The sequence below is a fragment of the Plodia interpunctella genome, chromosome 13, assembly GCF_027563975.2.
Source record: "Plodia interpunctella isolate USDA-ARS_2022_Savannah chromosome 13, ilPloInte3.2, whole genome shotgun sequence".
NCBI lineage: Eukaryota > Metazoa > Arthropoda > Insecta > Lepidoptera > Pyralidae > Plodia > Plodia interpunctella.
Genome location: NC_071306.1, coordinates 5900969 through 5924070, shown reverse-complemented (window position 1 = coordinate 5924070; position 23102 = coordinate 5900969). Strand labels below are relative to the sequence as shown.

General features: G+C 36.0%; 1 protein-coding gene and 1 long non-coding RNA gene across 5 annotated transcripts in view; one reads left to right on the top strand and one right to left on the bottom strand.

Moving 5' to 3' along the window:
* LOC128674552 (uncharacterized) overlaps positions 1–23102 on the top strand; it is a 55109-nt gene that overhangs the window by 11395 nt on the left and 20612 nt on the right. The window contains exon 1 of one of the 4 annotated variants that reach the window (XM_053753171.1): positions 3195–3513. The exons of the other annotated variants lie outside the window; for them this stretch is intronic. Within the exon in view, the coding sequence (XP_053609146.1) occupies positions 3462–3513 (52 nt within the window). The 5' untranslated portion in view covers positions 3195–3461. Of the gene's footprint in view, positions 1–3194; positions 3514–23102 lie in introns of those variants that run through there. 4 annotated transcript variants of the gene reach the window in all.
* LOC128674554 (uncharacterized) lies at positions 13438–20831 on the bottom strand. The gene is made up of 2 exons (XR_010370058.1): positions 20382–20831; positions 13438–14421 (listed from the first exon to the last, which is right to left on the bottom strand). It is a non-coding gene; the product is annotated as an uncharacterized LOC128674554 (long non-coding RNA).

Here is a 23102-nt window from a genome sequence, read left to right as displayed (position 1 = left end):
ATCAAGCGATTAAAAATATGTTATTCGGTTTACTATTAAAAAGCGAAAGGAGACAATGTAAATTTTACATTGATACTGGTAATGATATGAGATGATGACAATGTAAATTTTTCATTTCTTAAAAGGAATCGAAATAAAATTTCAGTTATTCTTTTATCGCATATTCTAAGACTAGTAAAATTTATTTATTACTATGATTCAAATTCGTATTTCCTGTCATCCCTCGTTCAATTCCCCGTTTCCCGCTACGTTTTCCGCTACGTGTCTCGTTCCGAAACTTATCATGTCTCGTTTCTGCAAATTGTCCCATGTCGTTTTCCACAACGTGACCCATCCCATTTCCCGCTACGTGTCCCACTCCCGCTTCCCGTAACGCGTGCCGAACATTTCATGGACCTCTCTTCAAAAATAATTAAGTTTTGCATAAATTTCCATCCCTACATCATTCCCTTAGAGATGCAATTTTCAAAATCGAATTAATGCATTTTATTTTTACCAACTACAAATTTAAATTAAAAATTTAATGTGTCTCACTTCAAAAAGTACGAAGTTTCATACAAACTGGCAACCCCTATTTCACCCCCTTAGGGGTGGGATTTCGAAATATCCTTTCTTAGCGGATGTCTCCTAGTCACAATCTATGTGAACAAACTCAGTGAGTGTTTTTCGCATTTATATTATTATTTTCAAATGAATTAAAAAAAAACATGTGTGACATTATGTATAACAAATCAATTTAAATACTCGCCGCTATAATTCAATAATCTAAAAAAACATTAATATTTGAATAATTATGCAATAAACTATAATAATAAAAAAAAACTTCCTTATTTCGTATTAGCGACTAATTTACGAAAATCTTATCGGATATAAGGAAGGCCATTAGCAAGGAAGTTCATTTTAATTTCTAAAATTACGAATACGATACCTCGAAATAATATGATAAAATCTATGTTGAGATTATCACATGATACACTTTTCATGTGCTTATTTAGCGAAAAAAATGTACTGTACTTTATTGTAACTTATAAAATAAAATATTACTAGGAGGCGTATACATGTAGCTAATTCTTGAATTAATTAAACTATGACGACAATGAACTTTAGCTGGGTTATCGGCTGAGGTGGTTACTCGAATCTTCAATCCAAATAAAACAAGATAATTAATGACTTCGTAATCGAACAATGATGAGTTTTAAATGACACCAAGAATTCCTAATCGGTAAAAACTTATTTTTTTTCTTTTAACACAGATAACTGGCTTTTTATTTGTATACGTTTGTATATATGGTAAACCTGTACTCATAGCATGTCTAGACATTTTTTTAATACTCCATATTTTAAACTTGTGTCGAGGGCAAGTCAAATTGGAATATTGTTCAGCAATCGGCGTGGATGTTATGATACTATGTACGAACCACAATAAGCTATAAATTTAAATAAGTAGAAATAAAAATTCTTGTACAGTTACACAGTACAGGTAAACAGCACATCAACCTACCCAAATTCATTGTAAACTCTCCGCTATTACCGCGCCATAGAGGTTTATGTAGGGTAACTTCATGTGCTGTTGACTTTACGATTATAAATAATATAAACATATTATTATCCAAATTTATTAATCTATATGCATAGCTTGCATACTATGCTATAGAGTACGAGGTATACTCGAGACCCGTCCCGGCTTTGCTCGGCCATAGTTAAAAAGTAGCCTATGTTACGTTCCTAAAATTGTATGCCAAATTTTGCAAATTCATCAAAATCGGTCCAGCAGTTTTTGAATTTATTAATTACAAACAAAAATAAAAACTTTCCTCTTTATTACATAAGTATGGATACGAAAGTCTATCTGTCTATGTCTTTCCAGCTTTCATAGCTAAACCGATGGGCCTATTTTAAAGAAATTTAAACTACGTGTAGGTAGTTAATGACCCGGGGTCAAATATAGGTTACGGCGGCGGGCAAAGCTGCAGACAAAGCTAGTTTGTCATAACGCCTTTATTTAATGTTTATTATTTTGTTACCATAGACTACTGCGCCTCTCAGGCTGTAAGTCATTCTTGCGAGCATGTTCAATCACTTCCCTTTTGCAGGCTGTATTTGTATGCCTTCATTCAACAAATTAGATATCACAGAAGGATAGTTAGTTACCTCAGACAGTTACTAATACTTTTACTAATTTCGAAAAAATCACCGGTAACAGTTTAATGACTATTGCACTTGATGTAACTATTTATTGAGAAATTGTGAAGTTGTCTTAAAACCAATATTCTATAAGAGATTATTAAGTACATAAAGATTAAGTACATAATTACATGCTAATTCTATAGGTTCGTTATTTTTGTTTTTGTTTCAATGTCGCGTCGTAAACTCGTAAACATACACACACGCACAGATTGTCGTCCAACCTGTTATGTGGCCATGTTTGTGTCGCTTCCAGTCTACTAATATATTTTTATTAATTGAAATTTAATTAACAGTTCTAATGAGTTAACGTTATTCTGTTAACGTTAAGTCATAATTTTGATTCAATTGTATTACAAGTAAAATTTTCTTGTGGACATAAATAATGGAAGTGGAAAAAAAGAGATATGATTATAATCATAAGTTTTGACGGAACCGAAACCCTGGTTACTGTCTGCCTATCCATCGATATCCATATTCCTATTCGTCCAGCTCTCAGATCCCAGACGATTTATTTTTTAGGTAGGTATTACTTAGAAATGTAATCAAAGTACGGATAATAGCTTAATATCATAAGATATTTTGAAATGATATGCTAATGGATTATCTAAACTCCGACCTCGCTGAGGTACAAATGGGTCCCTCCACGGTCCCTCCGATCGTTGAACTCTTTTGTATGGACGCGTTCGAGGAATCTCTAAAAGTTCCTTTTTCAGAAAAGCCCATTACAGAAAATGTATCAAAGTAGAAATACTTATTAGTTTTCCATTATGAAAGGCATAATGTACCTGTACAAAAGAAAATTGTATTGGTGGAAATTCCATATAACTAAACAGATTCTGTTTGACGTTAGATCCGTACTTTCTCGTTGCTATAATGGAGTAGAAGACCGCCAATTCCGTCAATCAAGGGTAATACTCTCATCACATAATTTAGAAGCAAAATCTGTCCATTTCCCTCCGGGTTTATTATATCCGGCGTCGCGGAGGCGTCGGGCCGCGGCAGTCGCACGAAGGCGCCCGCTCCGACGGCACGCCGCGCGCCGCACCGCTCCCCGCACGCTCGCGCGATGTCCACTCCGCGCTAGCTTGCACGCTTTCTACCAAACGGTACCAAACCCGCCTTCCGAGCCGTTACATTGACATGTTTACGTTAAAGTTTTCTTAACTGTCAACGTTAACTGAATAGTGTGAATGCGCTCCGCTGAAGGATTGCGAAACTATACAAGTGAAGTTTAAAAATACATTGGCACTAGTGCGTAGTGACGGCCGACCGAGATGTGTTCGTGCAGCAAGTTTTACGATTTCTGGAGGAACTCTTGCGGAGCAGGTGAGCTCTTCAGCCGCTTTCTAATCGCACGCTGCACCAACACCGCGGCCAGAGCCGAGTCGAGCTCCACACGCCTGAGTCCTTTCTAAACAACCGGCGTCGAATAGGGCAACCTTGTCTACTGTAATCTTATGATATCGTCAAATGTTGTTGTAGAATGTTTTTGAATGAAATTATAATATATAATTAATTGTCAAATCTAATTGTAGAATTTAAAAAGTAGAATTAAAATTAAAAAGGTAAAAGCTAATAATTTCAAAATAATAAATATAAAATCTTTAGATACTTCAATATAAATTTATACTTATTTTCATGCTGCTTCTTATGTGATTATGACAATGTCATAGTTAAATTTAATCTGACAACTGAATTACATTTTTTGTACAGCCAGACGACACGAAACCTTGTACTGAAAAATCGAGGGCAAATTGTGCTTGTTTTTGAAGAAAACTTACAAGACAAACATTAAGATCATCATAGCACAACGACTAAATAAATTTAATCAACGAATAGATAAAATTAAAAGTATATCAGTGAAGCAATTTGTTGCGATGTGATGAGTATTATCAGCCGCTATAAATAAATAAGCAAACGTGTCAAGGCAGTATGAGATGCGGGCTTGTGCATGTGCATTGTATACCTATAGTTCACACGCATATGACAACATAATTGCAATAAAAATTATATAACCTATGCAGGTAACAAGTTAATTTACACACAAACTGACGCATGCGACGGCATTGACGCTTGCAAATCTTATCAAATTTATTTATTCGAGTTATACGATAGAGAGAACGTATCTCGCCATGCAAAGATTCAGGGCCACCAATAAATGAAGGATTATTTATAAACTTGTAGCGATTCGGTAACCTTCAAGTTATACTGGTAGCACAAGATATATTTCCTGCTGTAAAATGCGAGTGCAGTAGGCCTGTGCCTGAGATCCTTGCATCGAGTTACACCTTGACACGTTTGCCTCTGTCAACGTAATCTAATATCAGTTGTATTGTAATACCTAGTTTCCCACACGCATAAATGCAAGTCTTGCAACTTTAGATGTTCTTATATATATGAATAACAATGGCATTGTAAGATTTTGCAGTAAAAAATAGTAAATCTTCTGATCGCCCAAGCTCAGCATTTCATTTTTCGCTCTGATGGCCATAACTTACTCACGTAGTTCCTGTCGTAAGAAGGATAATATAAAACAAACTATAGTTTGTTATGTATGTATACCTACATAATTCACTATATTTCAAAGGAATGTCTACCCAGTAATATTAGGCCATAAAGAAAGGTTTAATATGAAAATATGTAAGTACATACATAAGTTATTTAACTTATGTATGTACTTACATATTTTCAATAGTCATATTTGTTGAACTTCTAATTGTATTTACAATTAGAAGTTCAACAAATATGACTGGTTCTGCTGGCTACTTCCCGTGTTGCTAATTGTCTGAGATTACAATCTGATTGTAACTAATTGAGAGGGACGCTGAGCTGCAAACGACTAGAGGTCAAGTTTGCCTTGTGTGGTCGTCTGAAGTTCGTCGAGATTGCATGACCGTACGGCGTTCTGCCATGCTGGCTATACTAGTTAGGACGTGGCTGACCTTCTCTTATTAACCTTTGAATATCGAGCTGCCGCAGGACTATTTACCACGCGACTATTATAATATAAAGATTTCTAATTAGGACATTTTTTTATTTCTAAGCGCGTGTTTATTAAGATGTTTTTTAATAGAAAATTTGATTGTAGTGTAATTAGTTATACATGATTATTCAATATAAACTTGGTTGGTTTCTAATTTGAACTCATTTTGTCAGATTTCCATTCCATCAAACTTATGAGGTGGTTAACTGAGGTAAATAATATTAGTTGTAACATTATATACATCATCGACAATATCAAACGAATATAAAACAAGCTACCTAGTGAGTTTTCACGAAGACAGGAAGGAAAAGTTTATCGCCAGCTAGTTAACATTGTTGCTGGGATAGAATGCCTGCAACAAAGGCTTTTCCTTAGTAAAATGTGGGCCAGTCACGTAACCTGTAAGACTATTACTACCCAAAGCTAATCTCCATGTAAGCGATGAAGACTGGGTTTGTTGTGCTTACGAATTGTGCGGTAACAACGCATCGGCACCCGCCGCATACAGCACAATGCCTTCGCACGAGCGACGTGTACTGCATACACTTATTTTGCACGCCTAGTGCCCGTCTGTCTCATACTCATCCGTCCTGTTAGGTTCGACATAACAATGCTATCGTAATTGTTACTGATTCGCCAGATAGTGAAGTCACGGAGTTTCACAGTTCCGCTAATGGTCAGTAATTAGTACTTGCGCGTTATTATTTACTTGTAATTTCAACGTTCAAATAAGTATTCCTAAAGACCTTGGATCATTACTTTTTATAGTATTGAATTTAGAGATTATGCTCTTTTTGACCCTTTTAATAAATATTGCAAAGGCAAAATTTATAAAGCTATGGAGCTAGGTATATTTTTCCGTAAACTTTCCGAGGATATATCCCGGAATGGTGTTTTGTGGACAAAGTTCACTAAACTATAACTCTAATAAAAGATGCAAACAATGACAGTTATTTTGACAAAATGACAAAAATGTAAGTAGGTATACAAATTGTCAACCTTATTTTAAAAATTACTTACTACTTTACTTGAAAGCAGAATGTATCTCCTAAAATTAGTATTCATTAGGTATTGATTTGATCGAGCGAGAAGAATCTTAATTTGTTTCATTGCCATCAATTGATTTTGATCTCACTACACAATTTGGCGTTGCGGAGCCTCGACCTCGTCTGTTCAGTTCGTTTGTCTATGATGCAAATTTTTTTTTATATGACCGCCCATTTCGGTATTTTTGTAGTTGTAATGAACAAATCAGTCGGTCAATATATCAACATTACTATTTTTGTTAACATATTCATGATACATTAGATCTTTGTAAGGTTCAACACATTGAGAGTGCCTATAATTTTTTCATCACGTCTTCGTTTATTACCACCGTCCAACACTGCCGTGTCAACTCTATTCATACGTACGTTGCGCCGTGGAGCTATGATTGATGAATAGCTGTTGTCCACAAAACCTTGCATTGCACTGTTGTTCTCTTGTCGTAGCTATTTGCAAGTGCAGCTTAAACTGTACTTATACCACAAATAAAATATTAAATAATACTTATATGAATTATGCATTTATGTGTTCGTCTAGGTTTAGAGAGGAGTTTCACCGCGACACAAGACACGTAAATTTATTATACATATTCTTTTTAAAAGCTTTATCTTTACTTATATTATGTATTTAGTAATTGATTCTGAACTTAATTTCTGCCCTTAAAACTTTTTATTACTTTACTTTTTATTATTACTTTTATTTTTGTTTCGGAATGGGCCTCGACTGAAGGTCCCATCGTCGTCGCCTCGACGCGAGAACAGACTGACTTTGTCAGTCACTGTTGTTTTCTCATTATTACGTAATTCCTTATATCAGGTCTCTATTGCATTTGTGTTTACTGATTATATTAAGTTAACTATCAATCCTTTTGGATAATTACTTCTGCCAATGTATTTTATCTGCTTCTTATACAGGTAGACTGATAATTCAGTTATGGTTATAAATCTTGACACGTCAAGGAATCAATCCTGTAGAAACAAGTAGGTACTTCTTCCTTATCAAGTGTGCTACTGAAACCGGTGTCAGATCTGATTCAAATCACAAAGGCACTGAAAACGTGTTTCTTGGTTACAGTCAGCTGACCAACCATCGACATACAATGATACACATTTATCACTTGATGGCAGTTCCCAATAAAGAATATTGGGAATACCTGAGATGTTTTTTAAAGATGTCAATAATGAATTAATCTGTGTTCTATATTTTTATCCAATTGGCGAAATCTGTATCGTTTTACATTTACACATATTGGAATTTAGATTTTTATCTACTTAACTATCAGATCTTGTTGTTGTTCAGGGATGATAATTTTACCTGGACTACCTTATCTTGTGGTAGTAATTCTAAATCACGAAAGAGCCACAAAATACAACGATATTAATTTTAAACCGAATTCAAACAATGTCGTCATCAGTTTATAATGTCTGATCGGCAATCGGTCACAGCTGATTGGTTCGCTCGAAATGTCCCGCAAAATCCATTCGTCACAGCAGCGGACCGTGGTCGAGTCGTGACTGGTCATAAGATTCGAAAAAACTTCTTTGCTTGGAAAAAATTAAAAAATAATTTAACGCGTAAATTGTTAGAATTAAGACAAGGCCACAGCCGCAGCGTAGCATTGTCCGCTGCTCAAGTAGGTCTCACTGAAAGTTAACAAACCTGATATGGGAAAGATAATTATAGTAAGTAGTACAAACGATGTTTTCTTACCTATGTCGAATGAGTATTTCGAGATAAAATATAGTCTACGCATTAATCCAGATAGTATCAGTTAAATTACACAAAAACAAGATCTCACTTGTGACAAATTGCTAAAACTTCTTAAATAAATTTTGAGAGCCGTAACTGTAACTGAAAAGTAATCGATGAAGTGTAGCAAACACTGATATTAATTCAAGGCATATGTACAGTAAGTAGAGTACTATGTTATATGTGTATTTGTAATGTAATAATATTTTTAAGTACAACTTTTTAGATCAATAAATCATTATTATTATATACCTATTTAAGATCATTGCGATAATTTATAAACTATAACAATGCCGATGGATCATTATGCAAAGATTTAAAGTTGGGTCTGTTGTAATTGTTTCTGGTTTAAATACTCTTTAAGACAAATTTATTTTATATTTAAATATTGCTACACGATAGCTTCTCGTGAAGGTAGCAGCTGAAAATCAGTGATTGTTCTTCGGGCCAAATTAAAGCTGAGCGTGTTTTATGATTCGTTTTGAGTTTATTTTATTATAATTTTTGTATAACTTGTGTTACAGGAGAACAATATTTTTTTTATGTATCTATCTATATAGTCCGTAGTGCCCTTTTTACAGATGTTGTCATATAAATGCTAGTAGTATGTAGCTTTAAGAACAGTAATTTATGTGATGTGTAAAAGTGCAAATTTTACGTTTAGTACGATCTGGATTCCGATTCGAATATTTTTATTGGTGCCCGACATGGAGCGTCACGTGGCTGCAGAAGGCTCTTTAATTGGTGGAAGTGGCTCACCACGCACCGCTCGAGTGCACTCTATAAAATATGACGACGTCAATATAAATATAAAGTTTTTTTGTAAATCACCGGAAAGTATTCATATTACTATTCATATGTATTTAATACTAAAACACAGAAATAAAAGAAACCTGTATAAAATAAAAGAAACCGTGTAATTTTTACAGTGAAAATTTGTTAAAAGTAAGCCGTCAGGCTGATTAATGAGTAACATTATGAACATGAATTGTACACATACTAAACTAATGTGCTATAATAAATCATAGCGGATTTTGCGGTGGGACATGCAAAAGAATTCAACTGACAAGGACAACGATTTTTTTATATTGCTTTCTATATTCTTTTGATAATATTTGAACGATACTAAATTTTAATATTGTTAAACTAGCTTCATGTTATTATTACATATGTAATATGCTACTAGATGAGTTGGAACGCACAATACTGTTTAATAAAATCGATTTAACGTTTACACATACGTTTCTAATAATGTAGTCATAATAACTAGGGCATATTATATCTGATAATCTGAATTGGTATTTCAACAATTCGTCCATTTCTATTCTGAGGATCGTAAATATAATCTACAGACTGATATTGTATTAAGAAACGTATATATCAGTCTGTAAAAAAATAAAGGGTATCCTTTATTCGGGCTTTATTGTATATTTTTATTAACCTATTATAACGGGAAAAAAGTCATGAAACTTTGTTATACTCTGTTTTGTCTCTTTCTGTAAATTTCAACATACTTTAACTTAAAGTATGCCTTAACTTTTTTATGAAAACGGGGTTAACCTTTACTAGTAAGTACTAGTGGATATTTTGGAATCTTAATTTTAATATGTGTGACATAATAAATTTCATAGATTTATTTAAACTAGACCTTAGTTTGACATGCACATAAACTTGCTGTATGGAATTTTAACGCACTTGAAGAAGCGTATGTACGCGTGCATTCGTTAAAAATCCATATAATCGTGCTGCGTACGTATTGCATCCGGTTTCGGTGAGCACGGGTGCAGGGGACCATGCTAAATTCTTCCCATAGCACAGGTGATTGGGCTAGTTAAGACCTCCTACTTCATAATTCTTAAGTGCATCTGTCTGACCTACGGCCTCGTGTACTTAAAACTGAATTAGCTTAATGAATTAGACGGGACGACTACGTCTGGTTTCCCTGCACTCAATAAAGAGTTTATTGAATACCGTACATCTTGCCGAATATCACGTGCCTAATACGCAACTGGTTGAAAGAACGCTTGTTTTTGTCGGTAAAGTGGAATTTCATACAATTTTTCGGGCCAGATTTTTGTTTGACTTCAATTAGGTACTTTCAACGATCAGTCGATCTTGTCTGTTCCATTTTCAATTGATAAATTAATAAATAAATATATTTATTTTTCAGAACCAGATGAATGTCATAATGACAAAGAATGACATAATGACTTAGATTTAGAAAACAACAATTGCCTTGCAGCCTTATATTTTTTATTTTCACATGTTTCAATAAGAAATAAGTAACTTACTGTACTTACTTGTTTCATCTTGTAATCACATGTATATAGACATAACATACCTATTTATCAGTTTCATAATGTATTTTTCAAGGATAAGTAAGTACATTATGTAAAATAGAAAATATGTCAAAATTTGAAACGCACGAGGTTGTTAATTCACGTCAATGTAGGTAAATATACTGTCAATATTCATTTATAAATACTTATGTACATCTACCTACTAATCAGAGGTACTTATATCATAAATTGATGTTGCGTTGGTCAGCATATGAGCAATATGGGAATTTCATATTAGCCTCATTTAAACTAAATGGATTTTATTGCTCGTCGGTCGTTTATTAAGTAGTAGGTAGGTACCTAATTGGTGTTCTTGTTATTTTTATTTTATCAGTTAGGACATAGTTACTTTATCTGTGACATATATTGCAGTTATATATTATAGTAGCGTAGATAGAGCCACGAGTCTTGGCTCTATCTACATTTGGTTTTGGATAGGGTGAAATAGAAATTCTGAAATAGAAATATTATTTTTATCCTTACATACTCGTATTATAAAACAAAGTCCTTTGCCGCGTCTTTCTGTCTGTTCGCGATAAATTCAAAAACTGCACGGATTTTCATGCGGTTTTCACTAATAGATGATGTGATTCCTTTTCAAGGTTTAGGTGTATAATGTATTATATATGTTACTCGAACTTAGGCGGGACGGGCCGCTAGTTAAGCAAAAAAAAAAAAAATTTTCCAAACAGCAGCAATTTATCATTCATGAAATTAAATAGAATTGGGTTTAATTACCTATATACTAATAGTTAATTTCTTATAGAATCTATATAATGTATAAGCGCAAGTTTTTTTGTTGATGTTGGTCGTATCCATGGCGATAGACGAAAGCTCGGGTCAAAGCTATATTCTTAAAAGCCTTCCAGCTAACGATTTCCTTAAACGTTTACAACTTTCTGATGACCTTGCGATATTTCGTGGTACATACGGACGCTGTCATTTGACGAATTACAAAGCACTTCTGTGTATGAGGTCGAATCGAAATGTCCTGTCATCGTGAGACAGAGTTTTATATGCATTTTTCCAAATGCTGTTGGAAGGATTCCATCGACATCGACAGTGACTTTCGCCGTATCGATCGGGTCGTCTGGGACTGATAGTACGCGCTGGTCATTGTTTATTGAAGGACATAACTTAATCAATTTATCTATTGTGCTACGTGTTTTATATTTCATGGTAGCGCAAAACAATATATTAGGTATATGTAAGATTATTTCATCATTCCAAAGTCTAGTTTTTCATTTTCATGTCTAAACTTCAAGTTTATTTATTGATTACTCGTCATACACGCTAATCTAAAAGTTGACATATAAAAACAAATCTTTCCGGTCGTGAGATCGTTACAAATGACTGTAAACCATAAATGCTAATTCCAGTACAAAATATGTGGGTCGGTTTGGTTTGACGCATCGCCATTAGTTTCCGTTTACTCTCATATTACGCTACCTACCTAATCAACCAGTTCAAATCCATGCATACAATACAATACACGTGTACCGATTTGCTTATTTGACCGAACCGCTTTCATTTTTTATGAGTATTTAAAAAAAAAAGTGAAAAAGTTAACATTTCGGTAATAATTCATACAAAACTATATACATACATAAATACATATTATTAAAATTAAGTGTCTGTCTGTAATGTCAATTAAATATCTAAATGGGTTTTGTTTTAATTATTAAACAAAATAATTTATTTTCTGGTAATTACATAATTTAATATTCTATCGTAATTATTGTCATTGACAAAATTTTGCGTTATTGTTGATTGTTAATACAGTTTTTTACATATTTACAGTTGTTGTTATTGTAAACTTAGAATAGAGAAGTAAATTAATTCCAATAAAAGCCAGCGTGCCAGAAGCCCGCGTAATTTCTCTGCTAACATAGATAAGTTTACGCCTAGTGAAAGTGTGGCCAGGTTTTTCCCAAAAATTCGGGAGCAAACCCAAAGAACAGAGTAAAGTAGTGGAAAGAAACGGGCTAATACTGGGCGTAAACCCATCTCTGTCTGCTACTAAAATTGTCACGCGATACATTCATTTTTAATGTCCCTGGACGAAACAACCCTTTATAACGACTATTCATTGTTACACTGATTTGAAATTCTTTTTTGCATGCTTTTCATGGGTGTTTAATATTTTAGATATTAGGAGAATAGCTGTGCTCGCGAGCTCGTACGCAATAGTAAAAGAATCAGATTTTTCCGTTCCCAAAAGAATTTAGGAAAATTCTCTCTCAGTACTTTGCTTGAGAAGTGGAAATGATTACAATTTCAACTTTCTACGACCAGTATTTCTCGTCAAGTTGGAAGAATTTTAATATGGAATTACCTACCTAGTTTGATTAGCAAGCAACACACGCGGTCCAAATTGATTATGTATGAAGATATTGTTACGATTTTGATGTCAAACGAGCGATAATATTTTTATTTATTTACAAACCTAAAACTTTGTTCCAAATCTGATTTTTAATCAAACACGAAATACCCGTTAGTTTATTCCAGTGAAGCAAATGCTTTCATATTATAGTACACAAGGTTTACGTTGATTCCACGTGTGATAGCAAAGGCCGGTTACCTAGTTTCCTAGATGGAATATGAATAAAATTCCATTTTTTTAATAACTACATCAGATCAAAGCATTGAGCATAAAAAACATTTCTGTAATTTTATTTTCACTGTGAAATTTACTACAACAGATAAACTAGAAATTGCAGAGCAATTACTGATAGATTCAGCTTGTCGGGTGAAAAAATTTTCCTCGGAGAGCTGAAATATTGTCTTAACAAATGCGCTTCTGTCAGTTGTCCCGAGCCATTTCGCCTCTGCACTGTGAAAGGTTACTTAAACAATTAAGTGAAAGCGCGTTAAGGCCTTTCTTGAAAAGTAGCTGTCAATTTCAGTTCATTAGGTAGTTTACTAAAATGAATAACAGACATTTTACAGACTGACGTTTATACTAATTATTGATGTAAATAAATTAAATGCTGACATTATAATACTTCCGGATAATTTATATCGAGTTTTTTGGCCAAGAATCATTTTTCTCATATCAGTTGATAAATATTTCAGGCGTAATATTTACATACTAGTTAAGTTTACTGCAGCCGAAGACTTTAAAAAAAACCAAAATTTATTTAACTAATTTATTAAATGAAATAAAATTACAACATAAAACTAAAATGAAGTCTAATGGTCGATGTTAGAACCAAAAGTGAGTATTGCGCGATGTGTCGCGCAATTCCCGGATTTGAAGGCACGTTGCGCTGACTCGGCGGCACGTGTAGGCGACTGTCGTCACGCGGTGCATCCAGGCCGGCGCTTGCGCTGCACTTTACATGTATTAGCTGCGCGTAACGCCTCCCCCCGCAGATCGGCAACTATCCGTAGGTCTTACTGAGGATATTGCCGGAATGTTGCTGATGTCGATTTTCACATCTTTAGGCTTGATGTCTTGGATACGGGAATAATGTCCATCGGGATAATCAGCCTTCGGGATATCTTCATCCTTTGATTTTGAACTTCTGCGACGGAGTTTCCAGTATAATGTCAGGATGAGGGCGAATATGAATGTTCCAAATAATAACGTATATGAAGGTATAGTGGTATGGTAGAGGCTGCTCAGATCGTTTTTCTGTAATGTCGCAGGATGCTGTAGCGATATCTTAGCGTTCGTCTCATGTAGATGTTCTAAATTGATGGAGTTTAGTCTTACAGTTGGCTGAAGCTTTGATGTGGCGAGCTCCTCAGTTGGTAGTTCCGCTATTTGTACAGCGTGTCCTTTAATACGATTCTGAACGTTTGAGATAACAAAGTCCAACGTTTTCAACATACAACTAGGCGGGACGGACACTAGATAGGTTCCTTGGAGATTCTTGTAATACTCTTGTCTACAGGATATATGTAGTCTGGTTGTGGTTGGCAGGCTGATAGTATAGTGTTGATCGTCTAGCTTCTCGAGGGCTGAGCTGGTAAGGTTTGCATGAATGAATTGACAAGATGAACTGATTGACTGGTCCATGATGAGATGCTGGATACAATCTTCATTGTCTCGAATCTTTTGTTGCAGCTCTTCTTTGCATATGTACCAAGTGTTGACCTTCGGACATTCTGTCGCTATGTACATAGAATCAATTTCCTGAATTGCTACATAGGGCTGGATAGGGACAAGTATTTGATTTTGTTTATTAGGAGCGATGGATAACTTGTAAAGTGTATAGGTGAGAGGGGAAGCAATCGGTACCATGAAAACTATAGCTAATTTATTACCTACATAATATGATCCCGTCTTAATTATCTCATAATATTCCCTTAAATCAATGTTAATTATCTGCTCTTCAGAATAGAGCTGTCTTAATCTACTTATAGTACTATTTAACGTGCTAATATTAATCATATAGTGAGCTGTAGTTTTACTTTGAATGAAGGCTACCATATTTTCGAGATTATGGATCTCTTCATATAAATTATCCGTATTGTCTGATATAATAATAAGATATTGAGCTAGATGGGCATACTTAATCATATCATAATCTCTACTTGCATCTGAATTTAAAATATGATCAATGGAATTAGCTAACCTATTCTGATTTTTGACTATACTGTCTAGTACTATTGAGTGTTTAGCTATCCATTCCTTCCCTAGACTTATGTGTTCATTTAGTTCAGTTTCTAATTGTTTTTCATTATTTTGTAGTACTTTAATTGCATTATCATACTTTATAGCGTCTGTGTAGTCGAGGTTACCCGAGACACTCTTAATAATTGAACCGAGACCATCTACTAAACCTCTCCTGCTACGGGTGTGTTGGAAGCTATGAATTTGTTCGAGTAACATTTCTATTTTATTATAAAGATGCGAGATGTGGGGTTCGTATAAAGAAGCCGTTTTATTATTAAGATCGGATCTAAATGAATCAATTTGGGATTTAACTGAGTTTATTGTTAGAGAAATCATGTCTAAGTCAATGTAGTACAGGAAGGAGTGGTAGTGAGTGATCATTTTAGTGGGTCCAAGTTTGAAAGGTAGGATACCTGGTCCATTGTCGAGGGTATTAAGCGTCACGTCTTGTGCCATGGTCAGATGAAGGGTGATGGTCAGGAGGATCCTGTAACAACGGGTTTATTTTAGGTGTTCGCTTGAGACGTGCTTTAGCAATGGGTCCCTTTTTCCTTTTTGTGTAAATATGTATAGGCAAGTCTGCCAAAACTACATCTTGTGTGAACCGGGGTGCTAATTTTTGTCTACTAGCTACGGGGTTACGAACGAATACTTGCTGGTCAGGGGTGTATTCTTTTTCAGGTTGTCTGTCTTTGTTCCTAGCCTCAGTAAGTTGGGTGCGATTATGAAGTGAAGTATCGTTCAGCATGTTATATACTTTGTTCATACGATGTTTGTGATCTAAGATATACTGTTGGAGAAGATGTTCATTCATATCTATGCTAACCGGGTCACGTGGGTCGAAATGACCTGTAATAACGTCGAGGGGCCTACATTTCGTGAAACTGTGTATGGAACTGTTGTATGCTAGCACAGCATATGGCATAAGATTTATAGCGGGTTCATTGCGTTGCTCTAATTTGAGAATTCGGAGATGCTCAAGGATGGTAGAATGAAACCGTTCAACTATTGCATTACTATTAGGATTGTGAGCCAAGGCTTTATGGTGTTCAATTTTGTGAAGTTTAGTAAATTCCGAGAACATCTGGTTCGTAAATTCAGGACCTTGGTCAGAAATTATAGTTATAGGGACGCCATGGTGTGTAAAGAATTTGATGAGGGCTTGTACTACACTTAGGGCCGTTCCGTCTCGGAGATGGTATGCTTGTGCGTATTTAGAGAATGCGTCAACCAAAGTTAAATATTTTTCGTTTTCAGTAGTGAACAGATCAATATGTAGTGTTTCAAAAGGTTTAGACGGGGGTGGTACTATAGCAAACCGTTGCTTTATGGGGTTGCGGTCATATTTTGCCATTCCGCAGATATTGCATTCATTTATGTATTTTGATATATGTTCCTTCATTTTGGGCCAAAAATACTTTCGTGACAGTGCTAGATAGCACTCGTTGGTGCCACGATGGTTAGTTTTCCCTTCATGATAATTTCTAATTATATTTTGTTGTTGCAAGTATTCCTTAATGTTCTCTACTTCTACCTTGGTTAAGACAAGGTCCATAGCTGAGCTTTTAAAATTTTCTTGTATAATTGGGATAATTTTGTACATAGCTAAGGGGGGAATAATAATAATGCCTGTACGTACTTTGGGGTTGACGTATTCTTTAATTGCATTGATAGTGTCTATTTCAAGATTGGACTCTGATAACTGTATAGTTGTTTTAATATGAGATTCAAATGGTTTGCTAATAGCGGGGCGTCTTTTTATGTCGCCGACTACCATTAAACATATTTGTCTGTGAAATTTGTTGAGAGGGTCATCTGTGATCGGAATTTCTAAAATAGGGTGCTCTGCACTCGTATGTGCTGTAACTGTGGTGGATCGAGATAAGGATGGACATCTTTCTGACGGTTGCACGGCTATTGAACTAATCTCCTCATTGTGGATTTCCACACGGGACAGAGCATCTGCATTAAGGTTAGTTTTACCCTGCTTATAGATAACGGTAAAGTTATATTCGCTTAACTTTAACCGCCACCTAGTCAATCTAGCATTAGGTTCCTTTAGAGTCATTACCCATTGGAGGGGCTTGTGGTCAGTCACGATTTTAAACTTTCTACCAAATAAGTATGGGCGGAAATATTTGGTAGCCCAAACAATCGCTAACAACTCCTTTTCAATAGTACTATAGTTTGTCTCACTATCGTTCAGTGTTCTTGAAGCGTAGGCAATAGGCTTATCTGAACCTATAGGGCCTTGAGATAAGACTGCACCTATAGCCAGATTGGATGCGTCTGTAGTGAGAACAAACTCCCTGTTGAAATCGGGATATTGTAGTATTGGATCGTTGGTAAGAAGAATCTTACAACGTTCAAAGCAATTTATGTAGTCAGGGTTGTTAAGAGCAATTTTGGAACCTTTCTTAAGACACTGTGTCATGGGCTTAGTAATCCGGGCAAAATCGGGGATAAATTTTCTATAATAGCCAAGCAGACCAAGAAAACGTTTGATTTCTGTTGCTGTCTTGGGTATTGGGAATTTCTGGATAGCCTCGATTTTGTCGGGATTAGGCTTGATACCGTCTTTGCCAATGATATGACCAAGGTAAGATGTTTCCAATTTTAAAAATTCAGACTTATCCATCTGAATTTTAAAGTTGGATTCCCTTAATCTGGCAAATACTTTTTCCAGGTTCACCATGTGCTCCTGAAGTGATGTGCTAAAGACGATTATGTCATCCAAATAAACCAAGCAAATGGTGTTTTGCAGGTCTCTGAGCACATTGTCCATGACACGTTGGAACGTAGAGGGTGAATTTTTCAACCCCATGGGCATACGCAAAAATTCAAAATGCCCATGCTCTACGTTGAACGCTGTTTTAGGGACATCTTCAGGGCTCATTTCTACCTGATAGAATCCACTTGCTAAATCCAAGGTTGTGAAGTAGTGGCAGTTACCAAGCTTATCCAACACATCCGTGATGTTTGGGATGGGGTACTTATCATCAATAGTTTTTTCATTTAGTTTTCTAAAATCCACTACTATACGCCACTTGGTTTTGCCGGAGGCATCCGTTTTTTTGGGCACTACCCAAATCGGAGAGCTCCATGCGGATTCTGATGGACGGATTATACCCTGTTCTAACATCTTTCCGATTTGCTGTTGTACCTCTTGCCTATGGATAAAAGGGTACCTATAGGTTTTCGTGTAAATAGGCACTTCGTCAGTAGTACGGATGTGATGTTTTATCTTATTCGTAAATGTGAGAGGCTCACCCTCTATATAAAAGACATCCGCATAACGAGAACAAAGATTCTGTAAATTAATACGTTCCTCATCATTAAGATGGTCGGTACGTAAACGAGAAAGGACTTGTTCCACTCGTGAAGAGTTTAATTGTCCATTGCCTATGCTATTTATATTGAAAGCCTCTGCGTTAATCGGCATATGCATTGAAAATATTAGATCATTATTAGTTGGATTACTGATCTCTATTATACCGCGATTTTTTTTTACAATAGTAACGCATTCATGTACTAAGCAATTTGATATAGTTTGTTCAGGAATTATTACTTCGCCGTCACATGTGTTAATTGGGACTTTAACTAATTTTGACGAGTTAGCTGGGATAATATCTTCGTACCAGTTACAGTTTCGCGAATTATACATATGTATGGGAGTAATTGAATTCTTTGTATTAAGTGTTTTCGTTTTTAGATCGATATTAGATTCCCATTTATCGAGTAGATCCAATCCTATCAAACCGTCAAAATAATCGTGAAATCTGTAAAGAAATAAGGTAATTTCGCCACTGTCTTTAATTTCAGGGAAGCATGGTAATGTAACTGAATAGTCACTGCGAGTGGTTGCATGTACGTTAGAAATTTCTAAAGGGTCATATGTCAAGGGTATGTTAGGGTAATATTTCTCTACACTCTCAGGACTAATAAAAGATTGATTAGCTCCTGTGTCTATAAGAAATTTTAATGGTGGGTCAGATATACTTATGTACGGGAGCTGTCGCTGAGTCAGTAGATTAACTTCTATTTTTGTTTGTCTGAAGGACTGCCTTTGTGAAAATCCTGCTGGTCATTGCCACACGAATTTTCAGCGATCTCACGGGGTTCATAGTAAGAGGGGTAGGTTTCTTCATTATTATCATAAGGGTTGTCTGTTTGCTCGTAATAGTCTAAGTCAGGGTTGGTCACGAAATAGGGTTGGTTATCGTATGAGTCATTATAGGGATCGTACTGATAGTCGTAGCACTCGTTAACATTCATTTCACGAGTTTTGAAATAGTTGGAGGGTGGTGGATTACCAAACCTCCTCCAGTCATGTCCAGATGGGGGTAGTGGTTTAGGCGCAAAGTGGCTAACACCACTCATAGGTCGCGGTGCGTTATTCGCATTTTGGGGTCGTTGGGGTAGAGCGAAGACATTGCTGCGAGGATTATAATTAGGAGGTGGAGCACCAAATATCTGCTGAGTGCGTGAAGGTCCGCGATATTGAATATTTTGATTACTAGGAGCACTAAAATTAGGTTTCCACATTATAGGTGCACGGGGTGCAAATTGCATAGGTTGTGGCTGTGGGCGAGAGGGCCCAGGCATATTAAAAGTAAACGGCTTATTATGCGAAATTTGTTGCGGTGGTGTATAACCTGAATTATTTTTACTAAGAAGCATATGGTGAGTTTTGCCTTCATTTCGCTGTTGCAGATACAAGGTGTTCATTTCCTCGTGAACAAATTCAAGCGCCTTCTCTATGGTTTCAGGCCTCATGCATCTTATACGCGATCCTAACGGATCTCTTAGACCGCGCAAATATGACTGTAAAGTAAGTTTCTTATACAATTCGCGTTTAGATTGTACGGTAGTCTGAATAGTTTCATGTAAGCTAACGTAAGTCATAATAGTGCTATAAAGATTTTGACATTTTTCAAAAAATTCTTGCGGGGTGCATGAGCCCTGAGTCAGGAGTGCAAGATCATTATAAAGTGAGGTTTCATCTCTCTGGTCAGCAAAATTATTGATCAGAGCGTTGCGGATACCTTGCCAGTTATCTGGTACACCATTAGAATTTATAAGGCGAGCGGCAGACCCAGTCACTTTATTTAAGATCCCGTTAATTAAGGCCGCATTTATAAGGGCATTATCTGATGAAATAAATTGTTCTACTAACTGATCACATAAGCCAATGAATCTCGTTAAAACATTTGGGTTACCATCAAATTCAGGCACCAGTCGAAGGGCCTTCCAAATATCATCTAGTTGTGCCATGTTAATTAACGAATTAAAACTATCACTACTTTCGTTTAAATTTAAATTTCTATGGAGGTCAATATCTCTACTCCTACTATTACTAAGGGTCCTCGATTGCCTCGGATGGAAAATCTTGGATAAATTAAATTATACAGGAAAATAAAGGAAAGCAACTCTAGAATGATTCTAAAGTACTCACATATACATATCTTGGTTTTTCTGCTGTATCAATGTTCGGATACACCTCCGGGCTGCAGATTCCGTAGATTCGACGATCTCGATGAGGGCTGGAATGCCAGTCAGTCACGCGGGACTCGAACCGGGATATAGCGGAAATCTTGTCGCGCACGAACTGACTCGAGATCCTACCGACTGCGCCAGTTAAGTTTACTGCAGCCGAAGACTTTAAAAAAAACCAAAATTTATTTAACTAATTTATTAAATGAAATAAAATTACAACATAAAACTAAAATGAAGTCTAATGGTCGATGTTAGAACCAAAAGTGAGTATTGCGCGATGTGTCGCGCAATTCCCGGATTTGAAGGCACGTTGCGCTGACTCGGCGGCACGTGTAGGCGACTGTCGTCACGCGGTGCATCCAGGCCGGCGCTTGCGCTGCACTTTACATGTATTAGCTGCGCGTAACGTACTAGCTTTCTAAATGTAAGTAAAAATTGGTGCATTTTGACCAGCATCCGGCGCAGTGCTATGTACGAGTATTACTTCCTCATGGAAAAGTGTCTAATTACTCAAGTTGTAAATGTATGTGTTGCTTTACGACCGGCTGGCACGTACGGCCGCACTAAAATGTTTCCTTTGTTCTTTGGTGCAGTATTACGAAAGAAAGTGCCATTTTATAGCCACCTTATACTGTGACTGGGAAATCAAACACAATGTGGTGTTCTGGATCTTCTCTCCTCCATGGTATGAAAAATAGGCAACGAATTTGTTGGCAAAATTAATGGAGTGGTTAGTCAGTGTCTTAAACGAGGAGGAGATATCCTCAAAATATCAACTAGATAACCTTATAGCATAAGTTTAATTGTAATAACGTGCATTCAAATTGGGTTTCTTCAAAAAGGGCGTTAAAATTTTAGTCAGGGCCGGAAACTCGCTTGTGATACCCCTGGTGCTACAGGCGTCCTTAGGCTGCGGTGACCATTTCCCATCAGGTTGGCCGCAAGCGCGTTTGCTTGCTCAGTAATATAAAATTAAGAAAGGATTATTGAATATACAACATCGTATCCTATTTTTATATCCGTCATTATTGATTCTAGAATGATTGGTAATCAAAATTTGGAAGGTATTTTCTTCAGATTTCAAATCTTAAATTTTGTTAAATTTTTCCAATCTATATTACCTAATCTGACGACCTCCGTGGCCACTGGAGTAATAATGGTCACTGGAGATGAGGTACCTAGTTGTAACTAAGTTAGCCCCAAAGTACCGTGGGGCTAACTCAGTGTGATATTTTGTCTCTATATATTTATTGATTATAATCTAACTATCTTGTTAGTGAGTGGATCTACGTTATAACTAGGTACCTCATTCGAGAGAGAGTCAGACATAATAACATAACAATCGTTTTCTTTTCATTTTTCATATATACCTATATGTACCTACTTTAGTACTCCGGTACTATCGTTACTATCAATAACACCAGTAATTAGCTGTCATGCAAATGAAGCAAGCATGTACATGAATAATAGAATGATAGATTACTTCAGTCGTCCATTCATTTTTAATAAGTATCGATTTAAACCCCACATGTCAAACATACGGGGATGGGTGAAAGACATAGAAGCTTCTTGACCTTTTTTAACACCATAACCTCTGGCCCCGCCCCAACTCAAGCTGTTAAATTTTATTAAATGAAACTACCCTCAATTCGCCTGCGGTAACATATATTTGGCATCGGGTCATATAGATATATGTAAAATTTCATAAAATTCGGTGAAAGGTTTTCAAACAGACAGACCGTCAGGCTGACTTTGGTATTTATAGTTTTACAGTATGGATGATGATTGTACAACGATAAAAAAAGGTCGATGTTCATTGCCCCTTTAAACTCGGGGTCACCCCATGTGTAATACAAGCACAGCCTAGTCCTATGGTAACTACGCCACTAACTGCGAAGGTCTTGCGACCTTTTGGCTTTCATCTGCTCGTTTTGTCATTTGTGCGATTTTCTTGCAATTTGAACCTTATGTAGGTTATTTTAAAGATTGAATCGTGATTTTATGGAAGTTTGTGTACTGCCCTGGTTTGGCGCCAGGAGCCGGTTGAGCGCGTCCTCTGTCAATACGCTGACATTTGCGTTGTCTTTTTGTAGCTGATTATTGTCCATATTATGCGACAATTTGTTTGCATCCACATAGGTTTGACTTGCAGAGAATGCCTTATGGTATTAAGTCCGCCTATTGTTAACTTGTATGTTGTGCAATAAAGTTTAATTAAATAAAAATTATTAAACCGAACAATATTATCTTTTTTGGCCACAAAGCACATTTAAATTCAACGGCATTAACATCCGTGGCATTAATTATACAATTTGAATTATAGAAATAAAGCAAAACTCTTTTCAATTCGTAACCCTATTATAATTTCCCTACCAAATAACGCCTGTTACTTATATTTTCTTTATAAAGGGAAAGTAGGTCAGCGGACCAACCAACCCTTCATTTGTAGGGAAGTATTTTCTTTTGACGTTGATGAAGTTTAGTAAATGTATAACTTTTATTATTCCCTTACGTTGTAGTTGAAATACTTATCCAGTTGTCTTCAAAATGAAAGAAAAGTGACATCTATATCACAGTTTATTCACATTATGACGAATACCTATATTGAGCACACCAAACTCAACTTATCTAGAACAATAATGTCAACCACCAAAAAAGATAAGGAGGTAATGAGGTTGCA